General features: G+C 44.1%; 1 protein-coding gene across 1 annotated transcript; it reads right to left on the bottom strand.

Annotated features, from left to right (window-relative positions):
• Positions 1-13,804: 13,804 nt before the first annotated feature.
• On the bottom strand, positions 13,805-16,505 carry LOC131680732 (uncharacterized protein K02A2.6-like). Its single transcript, XM_058961440.1, has 3 exons — positions 16,226-16,505; positions 14,394-16,071; positions 13,805-14,348 (listed from the first exon to the last, which is right to left on the bottom strand). The coding sequence occupies exons 1-3, from the start codon at positions 16,503-16,505 to the stop codon at positions 13,805-13,807; spliced, it is 2,502 nt and encodes an 833-aa protein (XP_058817423.1).
• Between the last annotated feature and the right edge of the window lie 6,447 nt (positions 16,506-22,952).

Raw genomic sequence — 22,952 nt, 5'->3', positions numbered from 1 at the left:
ACTGTATGCACATGATAGTGCTTCTTGTTTGAGGTGTATGTGTAATGGTTTGATATTTAGAAGTGCCTCAAGAGCAGCAGTCGGAGTCGTGGTGAAAGCACCAGTCAACGCCATGAGCGCCATACTTTGCAGATGGTTTAGCTTTTACTGGACTGTCATTACCTCTTCCCTCTGCCATCACACAAGGTATCCGTATGACTGTATTGGACGTACAATTGTCGTGTAAATCCATGCACGCTTTCTTGACTCTGAACTCAATGTGATCAGACCAATTCAGTTTAGAATCCAAAATAATTCCAACGTATTTGACTTGATCTGCACACAGTAGCTCAGAATCAAAGAACTGCAAGGGACGCAACTCGGTTGTTATTCGCTTCTTCGTGAAAAGAACCATTGAAGTTTTGCTTGGGTTAACTGATAATTTAACCAAGTTCCATAACAAAGGTGACAGAACGCCGCCCTGACGAAAACCGCAAATACTCAACTTCCGTATCTCAGCCTGTCGCAGTAACAAGCAAAGTATGCGGTTACTAAGCATTGCGTTTATCCAACCCGAGATACATGCAGGTATCCCATGACCGCGCGTCGCTTCCAGAATAAACTGGAAGGACACATTGTCAAAAGCACCCTCAATATCTAGGAATACACCCAAGCTATATTGCTTGAGCGAGAAGGCTTTCTCAATATTGTAAACAACATCGTGAAGCAGAGTGATCCAAAGATATTTTTCTAACTCGAAAAAAGCGAATGACCCTAAGGTTAAAAACACTATAATCAAAAATAATTGAATTGAAAATTACCAACTTAAAATATCTGCTACTTCATCTAATTCACATGGTGAACCAGAACAGGATGCAAGCGGCTTAACGAAACTCATGAATACGAGTGGCCCATTTATGCTTCATATCATTGTGGAGGCTAGTGGGAGCTTATTGGCTCACGAAACGGATATCGGTACCGAAGGAAATTTCACCACATTCTGTAGTCCTTGACTGACGGCGAACATGGACTGGAGAGTGTGCGAGAAGTATTCCCATAGCGACCACCAGGCAATACGCTACCACATCGGCCAATGGAACCCTGCTGCAGCACGGAGAAGGACGAATTTCTTTGTTAAATCTCTTTGTTGAGTCACTTCGGCGAACAGCGGAATCAAGTACGTTGATGCAGCTGATCTAACAAGAAGGATTGAGGCGGCTTGTGACGGTATAATGCAACGGAAAGGGGAGCCATGCAGTAGACGACGTGCAGCTTACTGGTTAAATGAATAGCTCAGTACGTTACACGCTGCTTGTCTTAGAGCCAGAAGGCGGGCTCAGAGAGCAGGATCGGAGAGTGAAAGAGGAGCGTAAGCGACGTTTCGAGAAGGTAGGGTTCTTTAAAACGGGAGATCAAGCTTAGCAAGCGAGTTTGCCATAAGTAGCGGTGCTGAGATGTAGACGCCAATCCATGGGGGACGCGTATTGAGTCGTTTTGACGAAGATGATGGCCCGTCGACACCAGCTAAAATATGCCTGTATAAGTGAAAGATCATCGTTCAGGGTCTCTTCCCGAAGCACGATTAAACTACCTGATTACCGACACCTTACGGCGAAGAAGAAGGAGCTAATATAGCCGAGTGGCGAGCGACTAACGACGAGCTCAAAGAAGCATCGATGCGACTAAAATCAAAGAAAACCCCAGGTCCGAATGGAATACCAACCGCTGCTGAAGTCTTCAGATGATGACAATTTCTCCGAAATGTGGAAGGTGCAGAAGCTGATGTTGCTGTCAAAGTCAGGGAAGTTACCGGGTCATCCAGCTTCGTATAGGCCAATGCCGCAGCGCTACACAGCAGAACGAGCCAGATCCTGAAGAACTACTTCCGGAGTAGAGTACTGCTGTACGAGACGAACAAAGGGCAGAAGGCAATGCGAGTCGCAGCGGGCTTTCCTCGGGGCTCCATTCTCTGTCTAACTCTTTGGAACGGGATGTACGATGGGGTCTTAATAATGCGGCTGCACGGGCAAGTGAAAATCGAGTGTTTCGTGGACGACTTCTCACTAATGGTGATAAGTGAGACACTTCAAGAAATGGAGGTGTCGGTGACGGAGGCAATAGATAAGATCGCGAGCTGGATGAACGGGGTCAAGCAGTTTAGCGGATACAGATCACCGTCGCAGGACATGTGATTGCATCGAAGCCTGCACTGAAGCAATTGGGAGTGATAATCGACGACTGGTTGAACATTAACAACCACGTTGACTACACTTGAGAAATTTCAGTCTATTATCTAGTGTTTCGTCATCGATACTGCGATATGGGGCTCCTGCCTGGGGTGCGGCGCTGAAAACTAAACGGAACCGCGAAAAGCTGAACATGACGTTCCGGCTGGTGGTCGTACGAGTTGCGATTGCGTTCCGGAGGCAGTACGCGTTATCACCGAGATGATCCCCATCTGAATCACCCTTGCGAAGAAAGGGTCAGAAACGTGAGCAAGAAGATGAGAATCGATTCGATGGTGACATGGCAGCATAAATGGGACAATAAGGAGAAAGGAAAGTGGACCTACCCGCTCATCCAAACCTGTCGACGTGGGTCAATAGAAAGGACGGAGAGATTACCATCCACCTGAAACAGCTCCTACCGAGCCACGGTGGCTTCAGGAATTCTAGAGAAAATTTTCAATAGGACGTAAGTAACATTGAGAGCCTCTCTTTGTTTACTTTCTCTTTCTTTTATTACGACGTCATTACAACACTTTGCACTAATTTTCCAGTACATATCGAAAGCCGACGGTTTTTACTAGAATATTATGCAAAGAGTAGAGTGGTAAATGCTGAAATGGCCGAGTAATGAACAGAAGAGAAAGACCCCAAAGAGAATCTCTCATTGTTACTTACGTCCTATTGAAAATTTTCTCTAGAATTATCTTCAACGGTTCGGATACGCAACGTCACCATTGTGCCCGGAATGTGAGAACATGCGAGGAGACACCGGAGCTTGTGGTCTTTGAATGTCCGAAGTTTGAAGCGACGTGCAGGTGGCTACTTAAAACGGTAGGATCGGACATCAACCCGGATAATGTAGCCTACAGAATGACAAGCGTCGTAAAGACGTGGGACGCTGTAAACAGAGTTATGATTGAGCAACGGCTTCGGGAGAGAAATCACCGCCAGAGAACTCTCCGCAGGAATAAGCTAGATCAATCGCCGAGGACTAGTCGAGTAGACTGCAACAGAGTACCGAGTATGAGTAGTCGAAACGCTAGCGAACCGGGCGCCACGCTCCATCCTGAATCGCCAGACCGACCACGGTATCCCAACGGTTGTTCCGATAGAGATATAGAGAAAACCAAAGAAGAATCGGCATTGGGATAACTTTTTTCGCCAGAGTACTCTCCGTCAGTGTAAGCTAGTTTCATTGCTGGGGACTAGACTGAGTAGACAAGTCGAGGAGCTGAATGGCTCATCAAGGAAGTAGTGCTAAATGGCATAAGAAGAGAACTACAGGGCTTAAAGGAGTTGTGGCACTAAATGGCACCGGTCACGGAGCCAAAGGGCCGGGAACTAGACTGCGTAGACAGTGATGAGACACCACTAGTCGCGCCGGGGCTCCAGCAAACCGGACGCCCTACTCTACCGGAATCGCCGAACTGACCTCGGTACCTGGCTGGTTGGCTAGCTTTCGAACTTCTCTCGCCGGGGAACTCTTCATCGTCGAGGACTAGACCGAGTAGTTCGCGAATAAGTCGGAAGTATTCCTGCAAAAAAAATATTTTTTATTGCTCTTCGGGTGCAAACGACGTGATCGTCGGACTGATCTGAATTAACTTCATAGGCGGTAGGCCTGGCTGTATATCGGTATTGGGATGGCAGGTTTTGGTGTCCCGTTACACTTCCTGCTGATACTCCATCCTCCAGTGATGCCAGAACGGCTGGTATGTACGTTGAAGGCGCTGAGAGTGGTCTAGCCGGTTTGGAGCAGGCCCCTGCTAGGCAGCCATTTTGTCCTAGCCAACATCTGCCTTTGTTGAAATCAAAACAACCCAATGCTACTGCACGGGTGACATGGGCCTAGAGCCGGCTAGGCCCACATATGTTGACTACTGTCAAAGTCTGTATATCTCAATAGCGGATGACAGGAGTGACACCCTCCTGGTTTGGAGGCGTTCGGCAAAGATACGGTTCTGCTAACGAATTCATAGTGCTCCCGATTAAAAAATGAGCGGAAGTAATTTCTGATATGTCATTCGTGTCTTCGCTTAGCTCAACGAGCAATGAATCGACGAAGTGCGGACAGGAAGGCTTGCGTCGACAAGTCGCTCACCAGCTCTATATGTACTGCTTCGGTCATTGCAGCGGCTCGTTTGTGTACCGGCTTCAGATATACCGATCCAGCGTAACCAACCCCCGAAACGGCGAACGGTTGGCTGGGCGTGATGCGATGGAGAGGAAGTTGCCCAATCTGCTGCGTTGTCGGTGCGGGATTGACTCGGGCGCATCAGTAGTAACTGCTTAAGGACACTGGACAAGGCGTCAGCCGTGCACTAGCCAATACTTCTCTTGCGTGACAGCGAGGGTTAGGCGGCCACCATCGTCAATGAGAGTTTGGTGATAGGATTTGGCAATAAGCCGAGATAGAGGACGATTGCTTGGCGGCAATGTGGGATGTTTGATAAGGAATGGCTGGTCTGAAAGCTTCAGTCTCGCCCCTACTCTAACGATTCCCTCAGGGTCAATTTTTCTTATTTCATCGTGGAATGCGTCTGCCTGTGCTAGTTTAACAATCGTCTTTCCAGCAAAGTTTAAGTGATCTACGTTTAGAGAAATGCTAGGCAGCAGTTGTTAAAATTATCACTCACACGTAAGATACAGCCTTGGTACCATCAGATGAGCAAAAAAATCCATTCGTTAGCTAGTCCACAATACCGCGCGTTATGTGACTTTATCGTCAACTCTAGACTGACGATAAAGAATTTTCATCTCTTACGGAAGGAGGATAAGATCAAAGTCCACAAGGAAGCGATAAACGAAAGAAGAAAAAATTATAATCGTTCCTCCAACAATATAGGAAAAAATATACGCATGCTATGTTAACGATAGACACTGAATAGGAATAAGGCATTCTCTCTTTGCTTCAAATCGACAAGTTATCATCAATGGTGGAAAGCGTTGTTTATCCTCTCCGCGAGAGGATAAATGTAATTCCTGCTAGGCAGTGATCCAGTGAAAGGAAGTGGTTGCGTACGAGTCTTATTTCGTAGATTGGCGAGGAGCAGTAAAACGTACGCAGTCGATCTGAGCAGGCGTTCGAACGAGGAGAATCGGGCGAAGCTCTGGTTGACGGTATTGGATACGGTTTTTATCCTAGCTACAGAAACAATCACTTTTCGTCGTTCCTTCACGTCTACTGGACACTCGGATAAGTTGGCGATAGACCGTTCGGCTTCAAGACTTAACAACCATTCTGAGCCACGTTTCGAAATCCTACTAGTCAGAAAGCCATCGACGTGCATACTGCTGGAGAGAAGGTCCGTTGGGTTCTCTGTTCCTTCGATGTGATTCCAAAAAGCGCCATGGGTTGAGGATTGGATTTCCGACACCCGGTTTGCAACAAAGGTTTTCCATGTATTGGGAGGAGCACGCAGCCACTGCAGGGTATCCGTGGAATCGGACTAAACATGATGATTCGGTTATATAATTTCGCTCCAACGTCAGCAGCGCACAGCTCTCAACGAGGTAGCGATATCTTCTTCAACGGCGCCACTCGAGATTTGGATGCTAGAAGTTCTACACGAACCTGTCCGGAAGAATAGATACATCTTGCATATGCACATGTCCCATACGCGTCACAGAACGTATGAAGTTGGATGGTGGCTGTAGGGAGAAGTGCATACCGGCTTACACGAAAGTTGGCAACCTTAGGAAATTGTGCGGATAGTTTCTCCCAAGCAGTTGCGATGTAGTCTGGTATTTCGTTATCCCACGAAAATGGTATCAGCCACAAGCGTTGCATCAACAACTTTCCATTGATGACAATCGGCGAAATTAACCCGAATGGGTCGAATAGTTGTGAAATCGGCGAAAGTATTGAGCGCTTCGTTGGAGTTCCTTTACGTTTATGGACCTTGGAGAAAAGCGGAGTGGATCAGATTCTAGTTCCCAGGGGCTACCAAGTGCTTTTCATTCGCGTCAAACTTGATCGCCGATTGAGTACAAATTTCATAGGATGACAATCCTGCAAGAACCGGTAGTTGGTTTAATGTCCACTTACGAAGCGCAAAACCGCCTTTGGCCAGAAGCTCGTTCAGTTCCGATCTCAATTGGATTGCTTCGCTAACGAATTGGGCTCCGCCTATAAAATAGCCCACGTAAAAACTTTTACGACAGGTTTGCCAAGGGGATAGACATCACCTTCATCGGATGCAAGTTGCTGCAAGGTTCGAGTCGCAAGAAACGACGATGGGCCTAATCCGTACGTCACCGTCATCAATTCGTCACGTTATTCGATAGGATGTGATGTTTCAATACGCCACAGAATCCTTTGATAGGGTGTATCTTCCCGATGGAGGAGCACCTGTCGGTACATTTTAGCGTTTACAGTTTGAATAGCAGACCTTTTTACGTTGTAATTCGAAATTGTTTTTCGCCATAATTTTGGCTTATTGTGACATATTTAAAATCTTGTAAATGTCGAATGTAGCTAAACAAATTTTTATCCAGTGCTGTGATTCCGGTCTGACTTAACGCCGACCAATATAAATACAATTGCCAATAACTACCCACTACAAATGTCCCAAGTAGCAATTGAAGTTTTATAGCACGCTACAAGTACAATCTAAGTTTTATGATTGGCTCTGAAACCACAGACTAACAGACATAACACTCGAAAATAATGCTTCGCCCACTTTATCGGTCATTTTAAATATATTTGTAGTTGGGACTGTGGCCGCTTTTGAAATTATGGCGCCACTGACATATGAACAAGCATATGGGGGATAGACCACTAGCGAAAAATTGTTCCCAAACCTGAGGGGTAACCCACCAGCATATGTGTATTTGGGACTGTGAATAAAAGGTGGAGCTAGCGTACTGGGAAAATTGCCGGATCGATATTTTTTAAGGAAATTCCCTCATAGTGTTATGTCTGTTAGTCTGTGCTGAAACCACCATAAAAGCTCCATTGTTACTAGGGGTGTTCCGGTCGAGATATTACCTGCAGAATTCCTTTTGCAGAACGTAAGTCATTTCGAATAAATTAAAATATCTTTTTCCCGGGATTCCCGAATCCCGAGAATTAGAAGACACAATATTCCGAGATTCGGGAATCCAGGTAAATTCGAAAAGACCGGGATTCCCGGTAAATAAATTCCCTGGATGGAAGCTCTAGTTATCACCCTGAAGAGAATCACATTCGATCCAGTTATCCGTCTAGTCGTCAAACTAGCCTTGCATCCGATGCCGTTAAGGCAGTCCACGTTGTCTGATCTCAGTTCAGATGATTAATAAGAACACCATGATGAAGCAAAAAGAAGAACTTTAAGTATCCGAGCAATTTTAAGGTGTCCGGAATGTTGAATAGTATGTAGTTATTAATCTAAATCTAAATGAATTCTCTAAACTTAAACACAAATTTAACTAAACCGGAATGAATTACAACTAATTACCTAAATTTAACAATCCTATCCAGCTTTTTACGTGCCATTATGGCGGTCCAAATTGTTCAGTTCGTAATACGTTTAATGGCCCCTTTTTGACAATACTCGTTTACGTCAACCGCATAGTGAGATTAAGTCATCCTACGTTAGTCCAATGCGTTGGATGTTTATTCAATGAACATCCGACATCTTCAACTGGGCGTTGCTGTCAAGCTAGCGTAAACGATTATTGCCAAAAAAGGGCAATTAAACGCATTACGAACTGAACAAATTAGGCCGCCATTATGGCACGTAAAAAGCTGGATAAATGAATGTGTTACTGAACCAAGCCCACCACCAAAAACCCCGAACAAAAGTGCGCCGCCTACTCATCCTCACACAATCACACAATGCAGCATAAACTGCAATAGCATGACCGTAGGGTAAAGTGTGCTAATACGGACACGGTGGGTAAGACGGACACTTTGTGTTTCTTACAAACTGCAAAATTAAATAAAAATATAATGATACGGTAACATTGCTAAATGGTTTCAAAAGATTTTGAAAGATACTCCAATAATCAAGTATGAGAAATATAAGATATACGAGCAAAGCAATTTATTTTTTCGACAGCGTGGTTAAATACTGTATAATTGTGTGATTATGTGTAAAGTGTTGGTATGTTCTAAAATAATCGATAGTTTTAAGACAAAAAATTGGAAAAATGTTTTGAGTGCTTTATTTTTGAAATATTACATGATTACATCAACTGTTTCATTATGGGATGAGTGCTAAAACATTAAGTAAACTCTAAGAAATTTATTTAACTACGTAAATAGTAGATGTAAAATGGTATTGTTGCATTTCTTGTTTAAAGTTCTACCAGCAAAAGTAAGATGAATAGAAGGGTTGAGATGGACTTGTGCTGTACCCTGTTTTTTACTCTTGACAGTTCTCACAGTTGGCATAGGTTGAAGTCAGTCTAAAAGCATACATTACAGGTGGCTCTAGTACCGCAATCCATATTTGGATATCACAGCGAACCTCCAAAGAAAAAAAATCTCAAATATAATACTTTTTCTTTGAATAAATTGCGAGTAGTTCGTAGTTTTTCGATTGTTGAATCGTTTTCGCGCCAATAGATAACGATTTGCTGTCACTTATTGTCCGTGTGTGGTTCATGAAAATGCAGATCGTCGGAAAATACGATCCTTCCACACCCCTATTTATTTAATAAGCAGAAAATGCGAGTTCAAATGATTTCGAAAAGTAGCAATTGTATTTGCAAATGTGATTAGATTCGGTACATTTTTTCCTTGGTACGAACCTACGTTAGTAAAATTTCTGTGAAATCACATAATGAAATAGAATTATTGAATTTAGAAATTCATCAATCCCTTCGTACACGAATCATTCCGTTGCCGAGATGAAATGTTAAACCCTTTTAAATTCAAAGAGGTTTTCAATCTTCCATTGATTTTTTCAACCGCTGACCGGCAGCACTACCCGCTTTCAGCTTAATGTCCTTTTCACTGCGATTGTGCGGGTGAGTGTCAAAGGTGGAAGCACAACAGTTGCCTATTAAAAAAACACGAAAGAGCAGCCTGAGTACGTTCACAGATCGTAGCCTGAGTACCACCGATTTATTTTCTTCAAAGTATGAACCAGCCACCCGTTCTGTGGGTGTCATTTTACACAAACAGAGTCAAGTGATTCTCATCCGCCTATTGCATAGAAAATCGCCTGTGCCGATGAATTTGTACTACCTGGAAGGGATAAAATGTGGACGAGTAGTAAAAAACTACAAGCGATAGTCCTACGGGGTTGTATGAACTGTTGACGTAGGACTATAATAATAAATGTAGAATAGATTAGAGGTAGTGGGTGTATGTCCACTTCCCCAACTTTTCCAAATAAACAAATTTAATCAAATAATAATGACAGGTTATAATTAGCTCGCATATTTCGAGAATTTCAAGAGATATAAATAGGTTCATCTAATGTCATGTCAAAAAGTTATCAAACCATACGAAGACAAAGTACGCGTGGATGTATTTCTCTTTTGTAGATTTAAAAATTCGTTTTGAAATTTTTTAATTGCACATTTTTATCTACACTCGATTCTATCTTCCGGGTAAGTTGAAGATGATTTTTAGCAACTTGACATTAATTTGGTGTGTGAAAAAAGCACTGTTATGGTAGGATGCGGCGTAAATTTCACGTTAAATTCTTTGTGAAATTCCGCAAGAAGTTTCAAGTGAAATTCCACATAAAATTCTACGTGAAATCCCACGTGAAATTCCACGTGAAACTTTTAGTGGAATTTTATTTGAAATCCCACTTGCAGGCATTGCAATTCTCTCTCACTCACGCGAGAAGAAGCTTATCCGATGTCCAGCTTTTCCGAGATAAGATGAGTCGCAAAATTCTCCGTCTCCACAAATAGCGTGAGAATGATTTTCCGGATAAAATTTATTTGACTTTTTCCTTCTCACCGGAGAAGCTGATAAAATTTTAATTTCGTGGAAATTTGTATTTGTATTTGTATAAAAAAGTCCAACTGACAATTTGTCTTAATGAACTAAACTAAACTAAGTTAAACTAAACACAATTAAACTAATGACAATACACGACGACGAAACTGCGAAGAATTCACGACGAAGCCGAAAATTTCAGTAAACTCGTTGAAGCGACGACTCATTGCTAAAATTGGACTATTGGCAGCGTAGTTAGTGCTGCGCATTTCAGAATGCAGCAGGGCTAGTGGGCGAAGAGAACGGGTAGGCGCGTAGAGGCTGATTTGCGCTAGTAGTTCCGGATCATCATATTCAGCCAGCAGAATCTTTGACACGAAAGTAGCCTGCGCTGCATGTCTCCGATGCGTTAAAGTATGAAGTCCTAAAAGACGACAACGGTCCTCGTACGGTGGCAGGTTTAACGGATCGTTCCACGGCAATCCACGTAACGCATATCGTATGAATTTACGCTGGACTGCTTCGATCCGAAGGCTCCACGTAGCTTGATAAGGGCACCAAACTACGTTTGCAAATTCCAACTGCGGGCGCACTGTTAACAGCGCTAAACAGTTAAGCGAGCCCCTCGGCGCCCATGCAACAAATCGACAACAATAACCGCGCCTTCCGCCTTCTCGAGGGATTGGCACGAATAAGGGTGACGTGAAAGACAGTCGAACAAGCGGGGGAAATAGTTGTCAAGTCATTTCGTGAAGAACAATCGTAAATTGTATAACCTAAACTATCACAGTTAGAAGCATTTAATAATTTTCTAGTGTGTGAGGATTAGTGAGCGGTATCGATTATTTGCCATTCTTAATTTAGTCAATTCTATTTGTGCAAAGGTGAGCCTATATTCAATTTAAGAGCTAAAACTAAACCTAAAACATACAGCTACAGTACGGATCAAGATAGTACGGGGATAACCTAGTACGGATCTAAGAGTACAAGTACCGCCTTGAAGCCCACATTCGCGTAGAAATCAGTACAGTGCTGAACTGAGTTGTTAGGGTGAGTGGTCAGATTGTCAGCTAACAAATAGATTTGATGTATAAATTGCATATAGTGTCGCCAGATTGATCGCTCTCCGGAAAGTTTAAACACGTTGCAGGACAGTACAGTCGCTAAAAGTAAGGGTATGTATCCATTATCCTATCAAACTAAAACCTTAATCATTCTAGGAATTTTATAATCATCCCATACGTTTCATCTACAATAAAGTGATAAAATCTGCGAGTACTCACTGCTGTCGATCAACACGCACCAATGAGCAATAAAGAGCCTTGAAACATAGAGGATCCCAAAATTCGTTGGATATTTTGAAAATAAATCCCAGCAATCGATTGGCTTTGTCGATGATCGCTGAGACGTGATGAGTATTCATTAGCTTTTCATCAAGTATGACTCCTAGATCCTTCACGTGGTCAACGCGTTGCAGCTGAATTCATGCGATGTTATAGTTGAAGGTATGCATATTTCTCGTTCGAAAATAGCTGATGACAAAACATTTTGCAACACTAAGGACCATCATGTTTCTTACACACCAGCTATAAAAAGTGTCGATAAGATGCTGTAGCTCACGGCAATCGGCTTCATTTCTCATAACAAAAAAAAAAATTTAAGTCGTCGGCAAAAAACAGCTTTTTTCCATGCTTTAGAACGAAAACATTCACGAACAGTGAAAAAAGCAGTGGACCCAGTGTACTACCTCGAGGAACTCCGGAAGTGTTGATAAAGGATTCTGAAACAATGTCGCCAATTTGAACAACGACTTCACGGTGTACAAGGTAGGATCGAAGCCAATGAAAGAATCTAGTCGAACACCCTAGCTTATCAAGCTTTGTTATCAGTATCACATCATTAACTCTATCAAAAGCTGCCTTTAGATCAGGGATGCCACATTGAAATCTGTGTTTCGGCCAAAAAAATCTTTTTACCATCTGTGATGCATAAAACGGGAAAAAAATCTGTGGAAATCTGTGATAAATTTCCAAAAAATCTGTGAAAATTCACAATATTTCCAAAAATCTGTGAAAATCTGTGAAATTTTTATCAAAATGCCAAAAATCTGTCATCTGTGAAAAAGAATCTGTGATCAAAAACTGTGAAAAAAAATCTGTGTCATTACAGAAAAATCTGTGAATATGGTAACCCTGCTTTAGATCAGTGTAAATAGTATCCACCTGCATTTTCTTAGACAATTGTTCCGTGCAAAATGACGTGAAGCAGACGAGATTCGTCTCGACCGAACGTCCAGAGAAAAATCCGTGCTGGGATGTACTGATGTAGTGTCGACAAGCAGAAAATAACGCTTCGTTGATGATTGATTCAAATACTTTAGATTCGACTCCAAGCGAAGTGACTCCGCGGTAGCTCTCCATGGTGCCGGGAACATTACTGAGCGTTTCCAATCCTCAGGAAACGTTTGCTGCTGAAGCGGTAGGTTAAAAATGCAAGTGGTGTTACAAGTAAGTCCGAACATTTTTTCAATACAGTTGAAGGTATAGCACTGAGGCCGGGTGCATAAGACGACTTGGTTTTCAGGATTGCAGATATAACCATTTGTTCGGAGACAGTAAACACATCCATATCAACAGCACAAGCAGGAACGTCACGAGAAGCATTTTCGAGTTCGATTGCGGTTGGCGAGTCAGCTGAAAAAACAGTTGAGAAGAATCTGGCAAACAGCGTACATTTCGCCACAGTTGTCGTAGCTTCTTCGCCGTCGTAAAGCATCCTTGATGGAAGTCCAGTTTCTTTTCGCTTCGTGTTGATAAATGACCAGAAGCCCTTCGGGTTTCGGCGTAGATTATTCTGCATGAGGTTTACATAGCGTTTATACAGAAGCTTGTTGTAACAACGATACTCATTACTGGCTAAAGTGAACATGCGCTTAGAAAGAGGACACCGTCGATTTATGTACGCACGTAGGGTTTTTACTCGAGTACGTTTTAGCTTTCGAAGAGTGCTGTTTGACCAGGGCGGCTTGCTAGGAAGCTGACATTTAGGCACTGAGGTCCCAACACAGTTCAGTAGTAGTCGCTTGTAGAGGGCAACTGCAGCAATAACACTCACTTGGGCATGCAGTACACTCCAATCAATTTGCGACAGAGAACTGCGCAGCTTCACAAAATCAGTTTTGCGAAAGTTGAGACGGTCGACAGAAACAGTTTCTACGTAGTGAACTGAGCGAATAGTGCCAATTGAGATTTCAAGCGCGGGATGAAAGTTGTCAAGTGGAACAATCACGCTGGATGCTTCATTGACGGAACATACAGGTATAATAGTCTCACTGACAAAGACGAGATCCAGAAAGCGTGACAGGTGGTTGGGAATCATGCTTACTTGACTTAATCCGTTGAAAGCAAATCCGTCCAGTAGCATACGACTGGCGATGTTGGTTGTCGAAGCAATCGGGTCAGAGTAAGCGTATCCGTGTCGTGACGGCACCCAAATGAGCCCGTCTTCAATTCCTCTCAGTAGTGTCGAAAGGCGTGCTGATTGAGTTGGTTGGTGTGATATTGTAGCTTGTAAATAAAACACGCGTGTGTGCCCAACTCGGCAATCTGACCATCAATCATTTATTCTCCCACAGATATCGTACAGATAGTGCGCTTCACCAAAGACTCGGTACACCCTTACCACATCTCCCCTTCATTCAATATGTATAAACTTAAAACTTCAACAAACAATCTTCGAAACGGCTTGGCCTTTTGATTTTCCGCTGCGACCGCTTGACTAATTTATCGTTACAGGAACTAGGTGGTTCCAGACGTTGGGTACTGGTCGTGTCCTGCGCTGAATCAATATCTACCCCCTTATCGGTTGACTCCGGTGTATCTTGTACAGTACTGTCTTCCGCTAAAAGCTTCTTCAAATGGCTTGAATTTCGATCGTACGTTTTCCCCGTCTCACAGTTCTGGACGGTTACTCGTGGTCCCTGTTTAGCTGTAACCTGCATTACAGTCGGATCAAACTTGGGAGTAAGCTTGTTTCTAGGTAGCACGTTTTTCATCAACACCTTATCCCCGATTTCAATTCCTGACGGTTTGGCGTTACGACGCGAGTCCTCCAGATCCTTTCCCTTCTCTTTCAACTGTTGATCTCTGTCTCTATAATCAGTTGTCGGAACTGAAGTAGTAACATCACGCAAAGATGGCAATTTTGTTCGTATATTCCTGCCATACATCAGTTCCCCTGGTGTTTTCCCGGTTGTACTATGGGGTGTTGAATAATACATAGACAAATACAAAAGCAGATACCTCCTCCAATCGCGGTTTTGTCGTTCTACGAGTCCGTTCTCTTGGGGCCAATACGGCGTGGTTTTATTAAGTATAATTCCACGATGGTCACAGTACTCTTCAAATTCTCTACTGACGAACTGACGACCGTTGTTTAAGGTGATAGTCCGAGGATAGCCCAGGCGAACAAAGATGGGTTCCAAACGTGCGGCTGTTTCACTCGCCGTTATTTTGCGAAGAATTTCGATTTCTTTATATCTACTAAAGTAATCGATGATTACCAGATGATAGTCACCCGATGGCAATGGCCCAAGAAAATCTATCGCTACATCACACCACGGTGTATCCGGAAGCATTCGTCTCTGCATTGGCTCAGGGCGTTCCGGTAGGCTAACAAGGCGACATCCTTCGCAAGAGTTAACTGTACGAGCAATTGTATCGTCCATACCTGGCCACCAATAAGTATACCTTAGCCGTTGCTGCATTTTTGTTTGACCTGGGTGACCCTCGTGTGCCAACTGCAACATACGCTGTCGCAGGCCTTTTGGAACAATAAGTTTAGATCCTCGAACTATCAGATCTCCTACTTTTCCGAGCTCGTTCCGGAACGCATGGTAAGGCTTGATACAATCAGACGAATAATTCCATATCCCACGGTTCAAACATTCACGTAACTCGCTCAACTCTGGATCATTTGCGGATGATGCTTCGAATTCATCTATATCTATCGCAGCCAGCTCTAATACACTACGAATGTAGACTTCAGAATCTGGGTCAAAAGCTTCGGCATCGGATGATCTTGATAGTCGCGATAGGGGATCCGCGATATTAGATTTCCCTTTTCTATACACTACATCGTAGCTAAACGCTTGTAACCGAAGAACCCAACGTTCGATCCGAAGGCACGGTGATGAATTTGGTGAAAATATTGTCTTAAGAGGCTTGTGGTCAGTTTTTAGTTCAAACCGGATGCCGAAAAGATATATCTGAAACCTTTCAACGGCCCAAACCAACGCCAAAGCTTCCTTTTCTGTCTGTGCATACCGGCGCTCAGTATCAGTTAAACTTTTGCTGGCGTAAGATATAACACGTGGTTCCCCTTCGTAAAATTGCAGAAGAACCGCCCCGAGAGCAACTAGTGATGCATCAGCAACTACTCTGGTCTTAAGCTTCGGATCGAAGTGCGAAAGAGTTTCGACCCTACCAATCAGATGAACAATGTGCTGAAATGCACTTTCTTCCTCTGATCCCCATTTGAATACAGCCTTGTCTTTAGTAAGCTCCCGTAACGTTGCAGAAATCGTCGCTAAGTTCGGAATAAATGCGCCGACATAGTTCACCAAACCTAGAAAACTTCGTACTTCCTCACAGCTTTCTGGTAGACGAAAATTCTTGATAGCTTTTACTTTACTTTGCGACGGGGTCATACCCTCTTTGTTAAAGTGGTGACCCAAAAATTCAATTTCAGTTAATTTAAACGCGCATTTCAGCTGATTGAGGAGTATGTCGTAATCTTTAAGTTTATCCAGAACCTTTCGAAGTGCTTTATCGTGTTCCTGTTCGTTCTTACCAACGATAATTATATCGTCAATAAAATTTATACAGTTATCACAATCGGACAAAACTTGTTCAATAATCTTTCGAAAGATTTCCGGGGCGCACGATATACCGAAGACCAGTCGTTTGTAACGAAATAAACCTTGAAGAAATAAAGTAATTATATTCGTGATTAATACCGTTAGCATAAAATAAAATAAAACAAATTCAATAATTATTCTTTGTTCCAATAATAAAATATAAAATTTAACATCCGATCCTACCTTTATGTGTTATAAATGTCGTCAAAGATTTACTTTCATCGTCAAGTTCCAATTGATAAAACGCATCTTTGATATCTAATCTGGAAAAGTACATCGCCCCGTTCAGTTTCCACCGAATGTCCTCTATGGTTGGTAACGGGTAGGTCTCGCGCAAGATCGCTTTATTCACTTGTCGCATATCGATACATAGTCGTATATCTCCGCTGTCCTTGATGACAACTACCATCGGGGACACCCAACGGCTTGGTCCTGAAACCGTCTCGATGATGTCCTTGGCAAGTAGTTCCTTCAACTTTGCCTCAACTCGATCCATTGTGGCAAATGGAAGTCGTCGTAGTCGCTGTGTTACTGGCTGCACTGATTTATCGATCGGTATGTGAATTTTGACTCTTCGAATGCTTGGAAATGGTCGGGTAACTTCTACATTCCGGATGGATTCTTGTTGACTAGGAAGACCTACTATCAAAACCCCCAATGTTTTTGCTGTTACTCTTCCCAACAACGGCTGTGGTCCGTCTTTTACCACGTAAAACCGAGCGACAGTTTTGAGTACTTTTCCACCGTCATTTATTTCAATAAGTGCTCCAAACATTTTCATGATGACTAAATAGTCCCGCTGGGCATACGCTTTAAACTTCCTGTCAGCTTGTAGACTATTACTAATAGTTTTTACCCCATTTCGAGTCATAATCTCTCACGTGTTGTGTAACCCGTCAGGGTAACAATTTAGCACTGGGTGGAAATATACCTTTTTTTACGTATACACTCCGTAGAGTGTATTGTTTACGTAAAATTATGCTCACCACTAGGTTTGTTCCAGTACCAGGAGAAACTGGAAGTACTCCGGAGCAAATACGGAGAAAATCGTTCCTGTACTATCTTCTTCTCTTTTTTCTTCTTCTGGTGGCAAACCGGAGTGAAAAGGAGCAAGAATTTTTTGCTCCGGAGCAACAGGGAGTAACTTCCATGTACTGGAACAAACCTACTGTTCCATATGATCGTTCGCTTTTTACGTTAAATTTTGTTTATATTTTTGTTTGTGAACGATTTTGTTAGATCAGATAGGTGTAGTAATTTTTGTTAAATATTTGTATATTAATAACATAGGGTTTAGTCAGGTAACCGCTCTCCTCTCGCTGCGAAAAGTGTGCGGACTATGCTGTACCATAGCGATGACAGCTATGCGGGATGTGCGTTTTTTTGGTGTTGGTGATAGTCGAGTGCAGAAGGCAGCCATCGAGTTTTTGACCAGCAGAAAGTGACGGACCACGGCATCAAACAGACGTCCAGATAATTTTTGTCTTTTTCGGGACAGTTCCCCGCCACTAGAAGGAAGGATTCAGTGCGCGCGTGTGACGGCGATATAAAACCGTCGAATAGTGCCGGCCCGTGGTTCGGGCACTAGTGAAGTGAGTGGTGTTGGTTCGCCGAAGTGGGACAGCTAACCGTAAAGGAGCATTCTCGCGTCCCCGGCTAAAACCCAAGGAACCGAACACCGACCGTTCTCGCTATAGAGGATAAGTCGAACGAGCCTAGCTCTCCTCTATAGCTAATAGCCAAGGAGAACGAAGCAGGGTGGACAAAGGTTCCCCCTGGGAAGTGCACTGCGGTGACTTCCGGGATAGCTTGCGGCGAGCAAGTTGATCCGGCGATAGTTCGCCAACGTCGCTAGGGAGGTTCCAACAAAGGAGCCAAGCTCACCTCCCTAGCTAACCGTAAAGGACCGCTGCCGGAGCAGCCAACGGAACCCGGACAAGTACGCGGCCGTTGTTGTCCCGGCCTGCCGGAAGGAAACCGCCCGCCTTCCCTTCACCAACAGCATTGGGATTCCGCATCAGCAGCAGTGGAGAGTAGGAGAGAAATAAACACGGTAAATTTAATTCATTTGTTTGTTTACTTTTTTTGTTGTTACGAAAATCCGAAATTCTGTAGAGGCACCTAGGCCGCCCTGAAAAGAAGGGTTCGCCGGGCAAACCAGAACCCGAGTAGTGGGCAAACCCCTACTTACATTTGGCGCACAGCGCAAAACACACTGAAAAAAATATTTTCCTATTTTGGAAAATATTTTTTTCTTCCGGAGTGTGGGGTGCTTCTACTAAATCTAGGATTTTCGTAGAACAGTGGTGAGGTTTCTTCCGCAATATTTTTCCGCGGTCGTATATTTATTATTTATTTACATTTTTGGTACTATTTTTTGATTTTTGCATTTTCCTTTTTTTGTCCGAATTTGTGGATTGCGTTGTTTGTGTTTGGTCTGCCGGACGAGTAGTTTGAAGGTTGTTGTCATTTATTCGGTTGCGGTGGCCAATCGCCTTGTATTCTCAATCCGGTTTGAGACATTTTTGGAGCAGCTTGATTTCCTGAAATTTTAAGGGAATCGTTAGTGGGCGAAAAATCAGAAATAATACCGTGTCAGTACTTACATGCTTTGTGTCTTGGTGATTTCTTCCAATATAGCGCAAGTTATGATGGCGTTGGAGAAATTCAACCAAGCGTGTGTGTTCATGCGCGTCGATCATTTACATTTCGATGAGCTGGATTTTGAGTTGCTATCTCGAAGCATTTTTATCTCTCCTGATTCGGATCTTTCGGGTGTCCAGCGGCAGCGGCGTCTTCGGGGAATTTTGTCGCATGAGCGGTCGTCTCGGAGGGAATTAGTTCGCAATTTCCGGGGTGACGTGGGTGAAGAAAAGGAGATCTGCCTTGGTAAATTACTAACAATCAAGGAAGATCTCCAGTACCGGTGCCCAAACAAGGAGATTTACCGAACACGGTTGCTTCATTTGGGGTCTAGGCTCCAGGTTATCCGAAATTATGCGGCAGGGGAGGTCAACCAGGAAATTTCGGGGTTGCTGGAGGAAGTTCTAGCAGTTTATGCCAGTCATTTTAACGACGAACAGGCAGCACTTCCTCCCGACAACCAAGAAGGGGAGGATGGAGAGATTTTGGGAGATTTGCTGAGTACAGACGTACCTGCGATTCCACAGGGATCCAATCCTTCCGATAACCAAGGATCTCTTTCTAAACAGCTCGTAGGGGACGACCTGTTGCGTGTCTTGTGCGAGATGAGGGACGAGATTCGACAATTGCGACAGCAATCCGACGATAATAGAGCCCTAGCGTCTCAGGGGTCTGATGCTTTTTCAAAAGCTACTGAAACGCTAATGGGTGGGATTGCTTCACTGATAACCATTTCGTCAGTTTTAAGAAAGACGGTTAAAGAAGTTGTCTCACTTCGTGAATCCGTCAGTGAACTTCGGGCACTAGTACATAAGAAGGAAAGTGCACCCGAGATGGATCTGCAGACCGATCTGGAAGATTTGCGTTTGATGGACGTACCCGATTCATTTGATGAACCAGAGATTCCTCGCCCAACACTGGCGCCCAGTCCCGATCAATTTGTGTTGAAGCGAGGATTCTCGGGTCAACAAAATATACGCCCATCACTTCCAATCGAGAAACCGAAACAGAATACCGAATTCACAGCCCCGTACCAAACTCAGAACCAGCCTCACGTTCCTGAATGGACCGAACAGCGGACGGGACCATCCTATCCGAACTTTTCAATATCTACCAACGCGGGAAACGGATCGATGGCAGCCCCAAGGAATTACTCGCGTAACCCGCAACGCGTCGCTGACTGGAAAATTCGGAAGTATGCTGGAACTGATGAAGGAACGGGACTAAATGAATTCTTGGACACCGTAGCGAGTTACGCTGCGTGTGAGCAAATGTGCGAAGACGAACTTTTCAATTCTGCGATGCATTTGTTCACTGGCAATGCTTTGACCTGGTATCAGGCTATGCGTGCGCAAAACCGGTTGTTTAACTGGAACCATCTTGTTTGCGAGCTCAAGGTAAATTTTGTTCATCCTGGACTTGATGCTACGCTCAAAATGAAGGCTCTCCAGCGCCGGCAGATGCGTAACGAATCTTTCCAGGAATATTTCCTGGAAATGGAGAAAATATTTCGTGCTATGACGGTTCCAATGGCACCGAGCGAAAAACTCGACGTGCTCAAGCGGAACCTGAAAGCCGACTATAAACAAATGCTTATCCTCAGGCCAGTGAACACGCTCTCAGAATTGATGAGTCTTGGTAAATCGATCGACGCCTCCAAGACGCCGATTTATCAGAAAGTTTTCGGTTCTTCTCGGGAAGTCGCTGCTTATTCTGACAATCCACCACAAAACAAACAAAAACATAATCAAAACCAAAAGGGAGGTGGACAGAATAACAGCAACGCAAAATCCAAAACGTTTTGGAACAAGAATGCCAAACCGGCAGGTCTAAGGAAGCCTCCTGACAACCAGAAAAAGAAACAGCAAGGGAATCAGGATGGCAAGAATCTCGAGGGAAACAATCAAAAACCAATCGAACCACCGCAGAAACCTATAATGTGTCTGGAGTATTTGGTGGAAAAGCATCGTCCTCCCGTGCTCGGCGTCTGCTATAATTGTGGAGACAAAGGACACGAACATGAGGAATGTCGGAAACCAAAGCGGGTCTTCTGCATCGTGTGTGCGTTTAAAGGTTTTGATGTTTCTCGTTGCCCTTACTGCCTAAAAAACGGCATCAGAACCAACTGAAGTCGCAGTTGGCAGTAAAGCAGCGCTCCAAAGAACAACTCATTATTAATCCCCAGATTTATGACAGTTTTCGACCGGCTCGTGATGAGGACTATGATAATTCGTTGTCTGTCGAAACCATCGTCCTTGACGACCCGTTCGATAACCGTCCATTTGCAATTGTCGCTGTGTACGGCAAATCCTTCAAAGCCTTGCTCGACAGTGGTAGTAACGCCACAATTATAACTAAAAAGCTATACCGAAAGTTTTCGAAAAGTCCCTTGAAAAGGTTGGAACGACCATTCCAACTACGTTCTGCAAATGGTCAATCCTTACCAATCATTGGACAAGCGTATCTCCCGTATACTTTTCAAAATTTGACAAAGGTCCTATGCACTCTTGTAGTAGAGCATCTGACCGTCAACTCCATTCTAGGTATGGACTTTTGGCGCGCCTTTGGGATTTCTCCTGAGATACAAAAGTATGCTCTGTTGAACTCAGGTCAGGAATCAGAAGACGATGAAGAAGATGAAGTACCGCGTGAGTCGATACTCACTTCGGAACAGTTAGCGCGCGTAGAAGAAATAAAGAAGTGTTTCCAGGCAGTAGAGCCCGGAAAGCTAAGCCCAACCTCATTCACAGAGGACAGGATTGTCATCAAAGATGAATTCCAAGGTGCGGCACCCGTTTGCCGATATCCTTATCACATGAGCCCAAAGAAACTGTCAAAGGTCTGGGAAGAGGTTGACCGATGGCGGTCTATGGGAATTATCGAGGAGTCTGATTCGGATTGGTCGCTTAATATTGTGGCGGTCACGAAACCAGACGACTCAATCCGCCTTTGTCTAGACGCTAGGCCTCTCAATGAGCGTACTGTACGGGATGCATACCCTCTGCCCCACCCTGGGCGAATATTGGGCGGCTTACCCAAGGCGAAGTACCTGTCTACCATAGACTTGAAGGAGGCCTTTCTCCAGGTACCCCTGGCTAAGGATAGTCGCAAATATACCGCTTTCAGTGTTCCCGGCAGGGGTATGTTCCAATTTACCCGTCTACCATTTGGTCTCGTCAACAGCCCCGCTACTCTGGCGCGACTGATGGACCAGGTTCTAGGACGAGGTAAATGGGAACCTTACGTTTTCGTCTACCTAGATGACATCATCGTGGTAAGCGAAACGTTCGAGCATCACATACAGTTGCTCAAAGCAGTGGCCGATTGTCTAGCAAGAGCCAATCTAACCATCAATTTGGAAAAATCCCGTTTTGGAGTCCCCGAACTAAAGTTTCTTGGTTATTTGTTGAATCGGGACGGACTCAAGGTCAATCCTGACAAAATTCAGCCGATTCTCGACTACGAGAGACCGGTTACCGTGACGAAACTTCGTCGTTTCCTCGGGATGTGCGGTTATTACCGCCGTTTCATTGATCGGTTCAGTGAGGTCACTGCTCCCTTGACCGATCTGCTCAAAACGAAAACCAAGAGCTTAGTTTGGAACTCCGAGGCAGAACTCGCGTTCCTTAAAATTAAGGAACTTCTAGTCACTCCTCCAGTTTTAGTCCCACCAGACTTCTCCAAAGAATTCATTCTTCAGACAGACGCTAGTGACGTAGCAGTCGCTGCTGTTCTGGTGCAGGAGTATCCCGAGGGTGAGAAAGTAGTTGCTTTCTTTTCGCACAAACTGACCACTCCCCAAAGGAACTATCATGCAACTGAAAAGGAAGGTCTGGCGGTGATAATGGCGGTTGAACACTTTCGAGGTTACTTGGAAGGTTATCATTTTCGACTGGTCACTGATTCGTCAGCGATTACATGGATATTGAAGACTAAATGGAAAACCAGTTCACGTTTGAGTCGTTGGAGTTTAGAATTACAACTCTACGACATGTCTATTGAGCACCGGAAAGGCAAGGACAATGTCGTTCCTAAAGCGTTATCCCGGGCCGTAGCAGCCGTTTCAGCTTTGTCCACCTCAGACTGGTACTGTTCCATGAAGTCAAAAGTTATCCAAAATCCTGACGACTATGCCGACTTCAAAGTAGAAAATGATCAACTTTTCAAGTATGTCAACTCAAAAGTTGTTCCGTGCGACTCGCGGTTCAGTTGGAAACTCGTCCCAGCACCCGAGTTCCGTCAAGATTTGATCCAACGTACCCACGAAAATTTGCTTCACGCGGGATACGATAAAACGATC

This window comes from Topomyia yanbarensis, chromosome 2 (genome assembly GCF_030247195.1).
Source record: "Topomyia yanbarensis strain Yona2022 chromosome 2, ASM3024719v1, whole genome shotgun sequence".
NCBI lineage: Eukaryota > Metazoa > Arthropoda > Insecta > Diptera > Culicidae > Topomyia > Topomyia yanbarensis.
Note: the sequence above shows the minus strand (reverse complement) of the source record. Positions and strands in the feature narration are given on the sequence as shown.

Coding starts and splice junctions, on each gene's coding strand:
- LOC131680732 (XM_058961440.1), bottom strand. CDS start 16,505: ATGGATCGAGTTGAGGCAAAGTTGAAGGAACTACTTGCCAAGGACATC. Junction 16,072..16,225: donor ATTGGAACTTGACGATGAAA/GTAAATCTTTGA, acceptor TATTTCTTCAAG/GTTTATTTCGTTACAAACGA. Junction 14,349..14,393: donor CAAAACCGCGATTGGAGGAG/GTATCTGCTTTT, acceptor AACACCCCATAG/TACAACCGGGAAAACACCAG.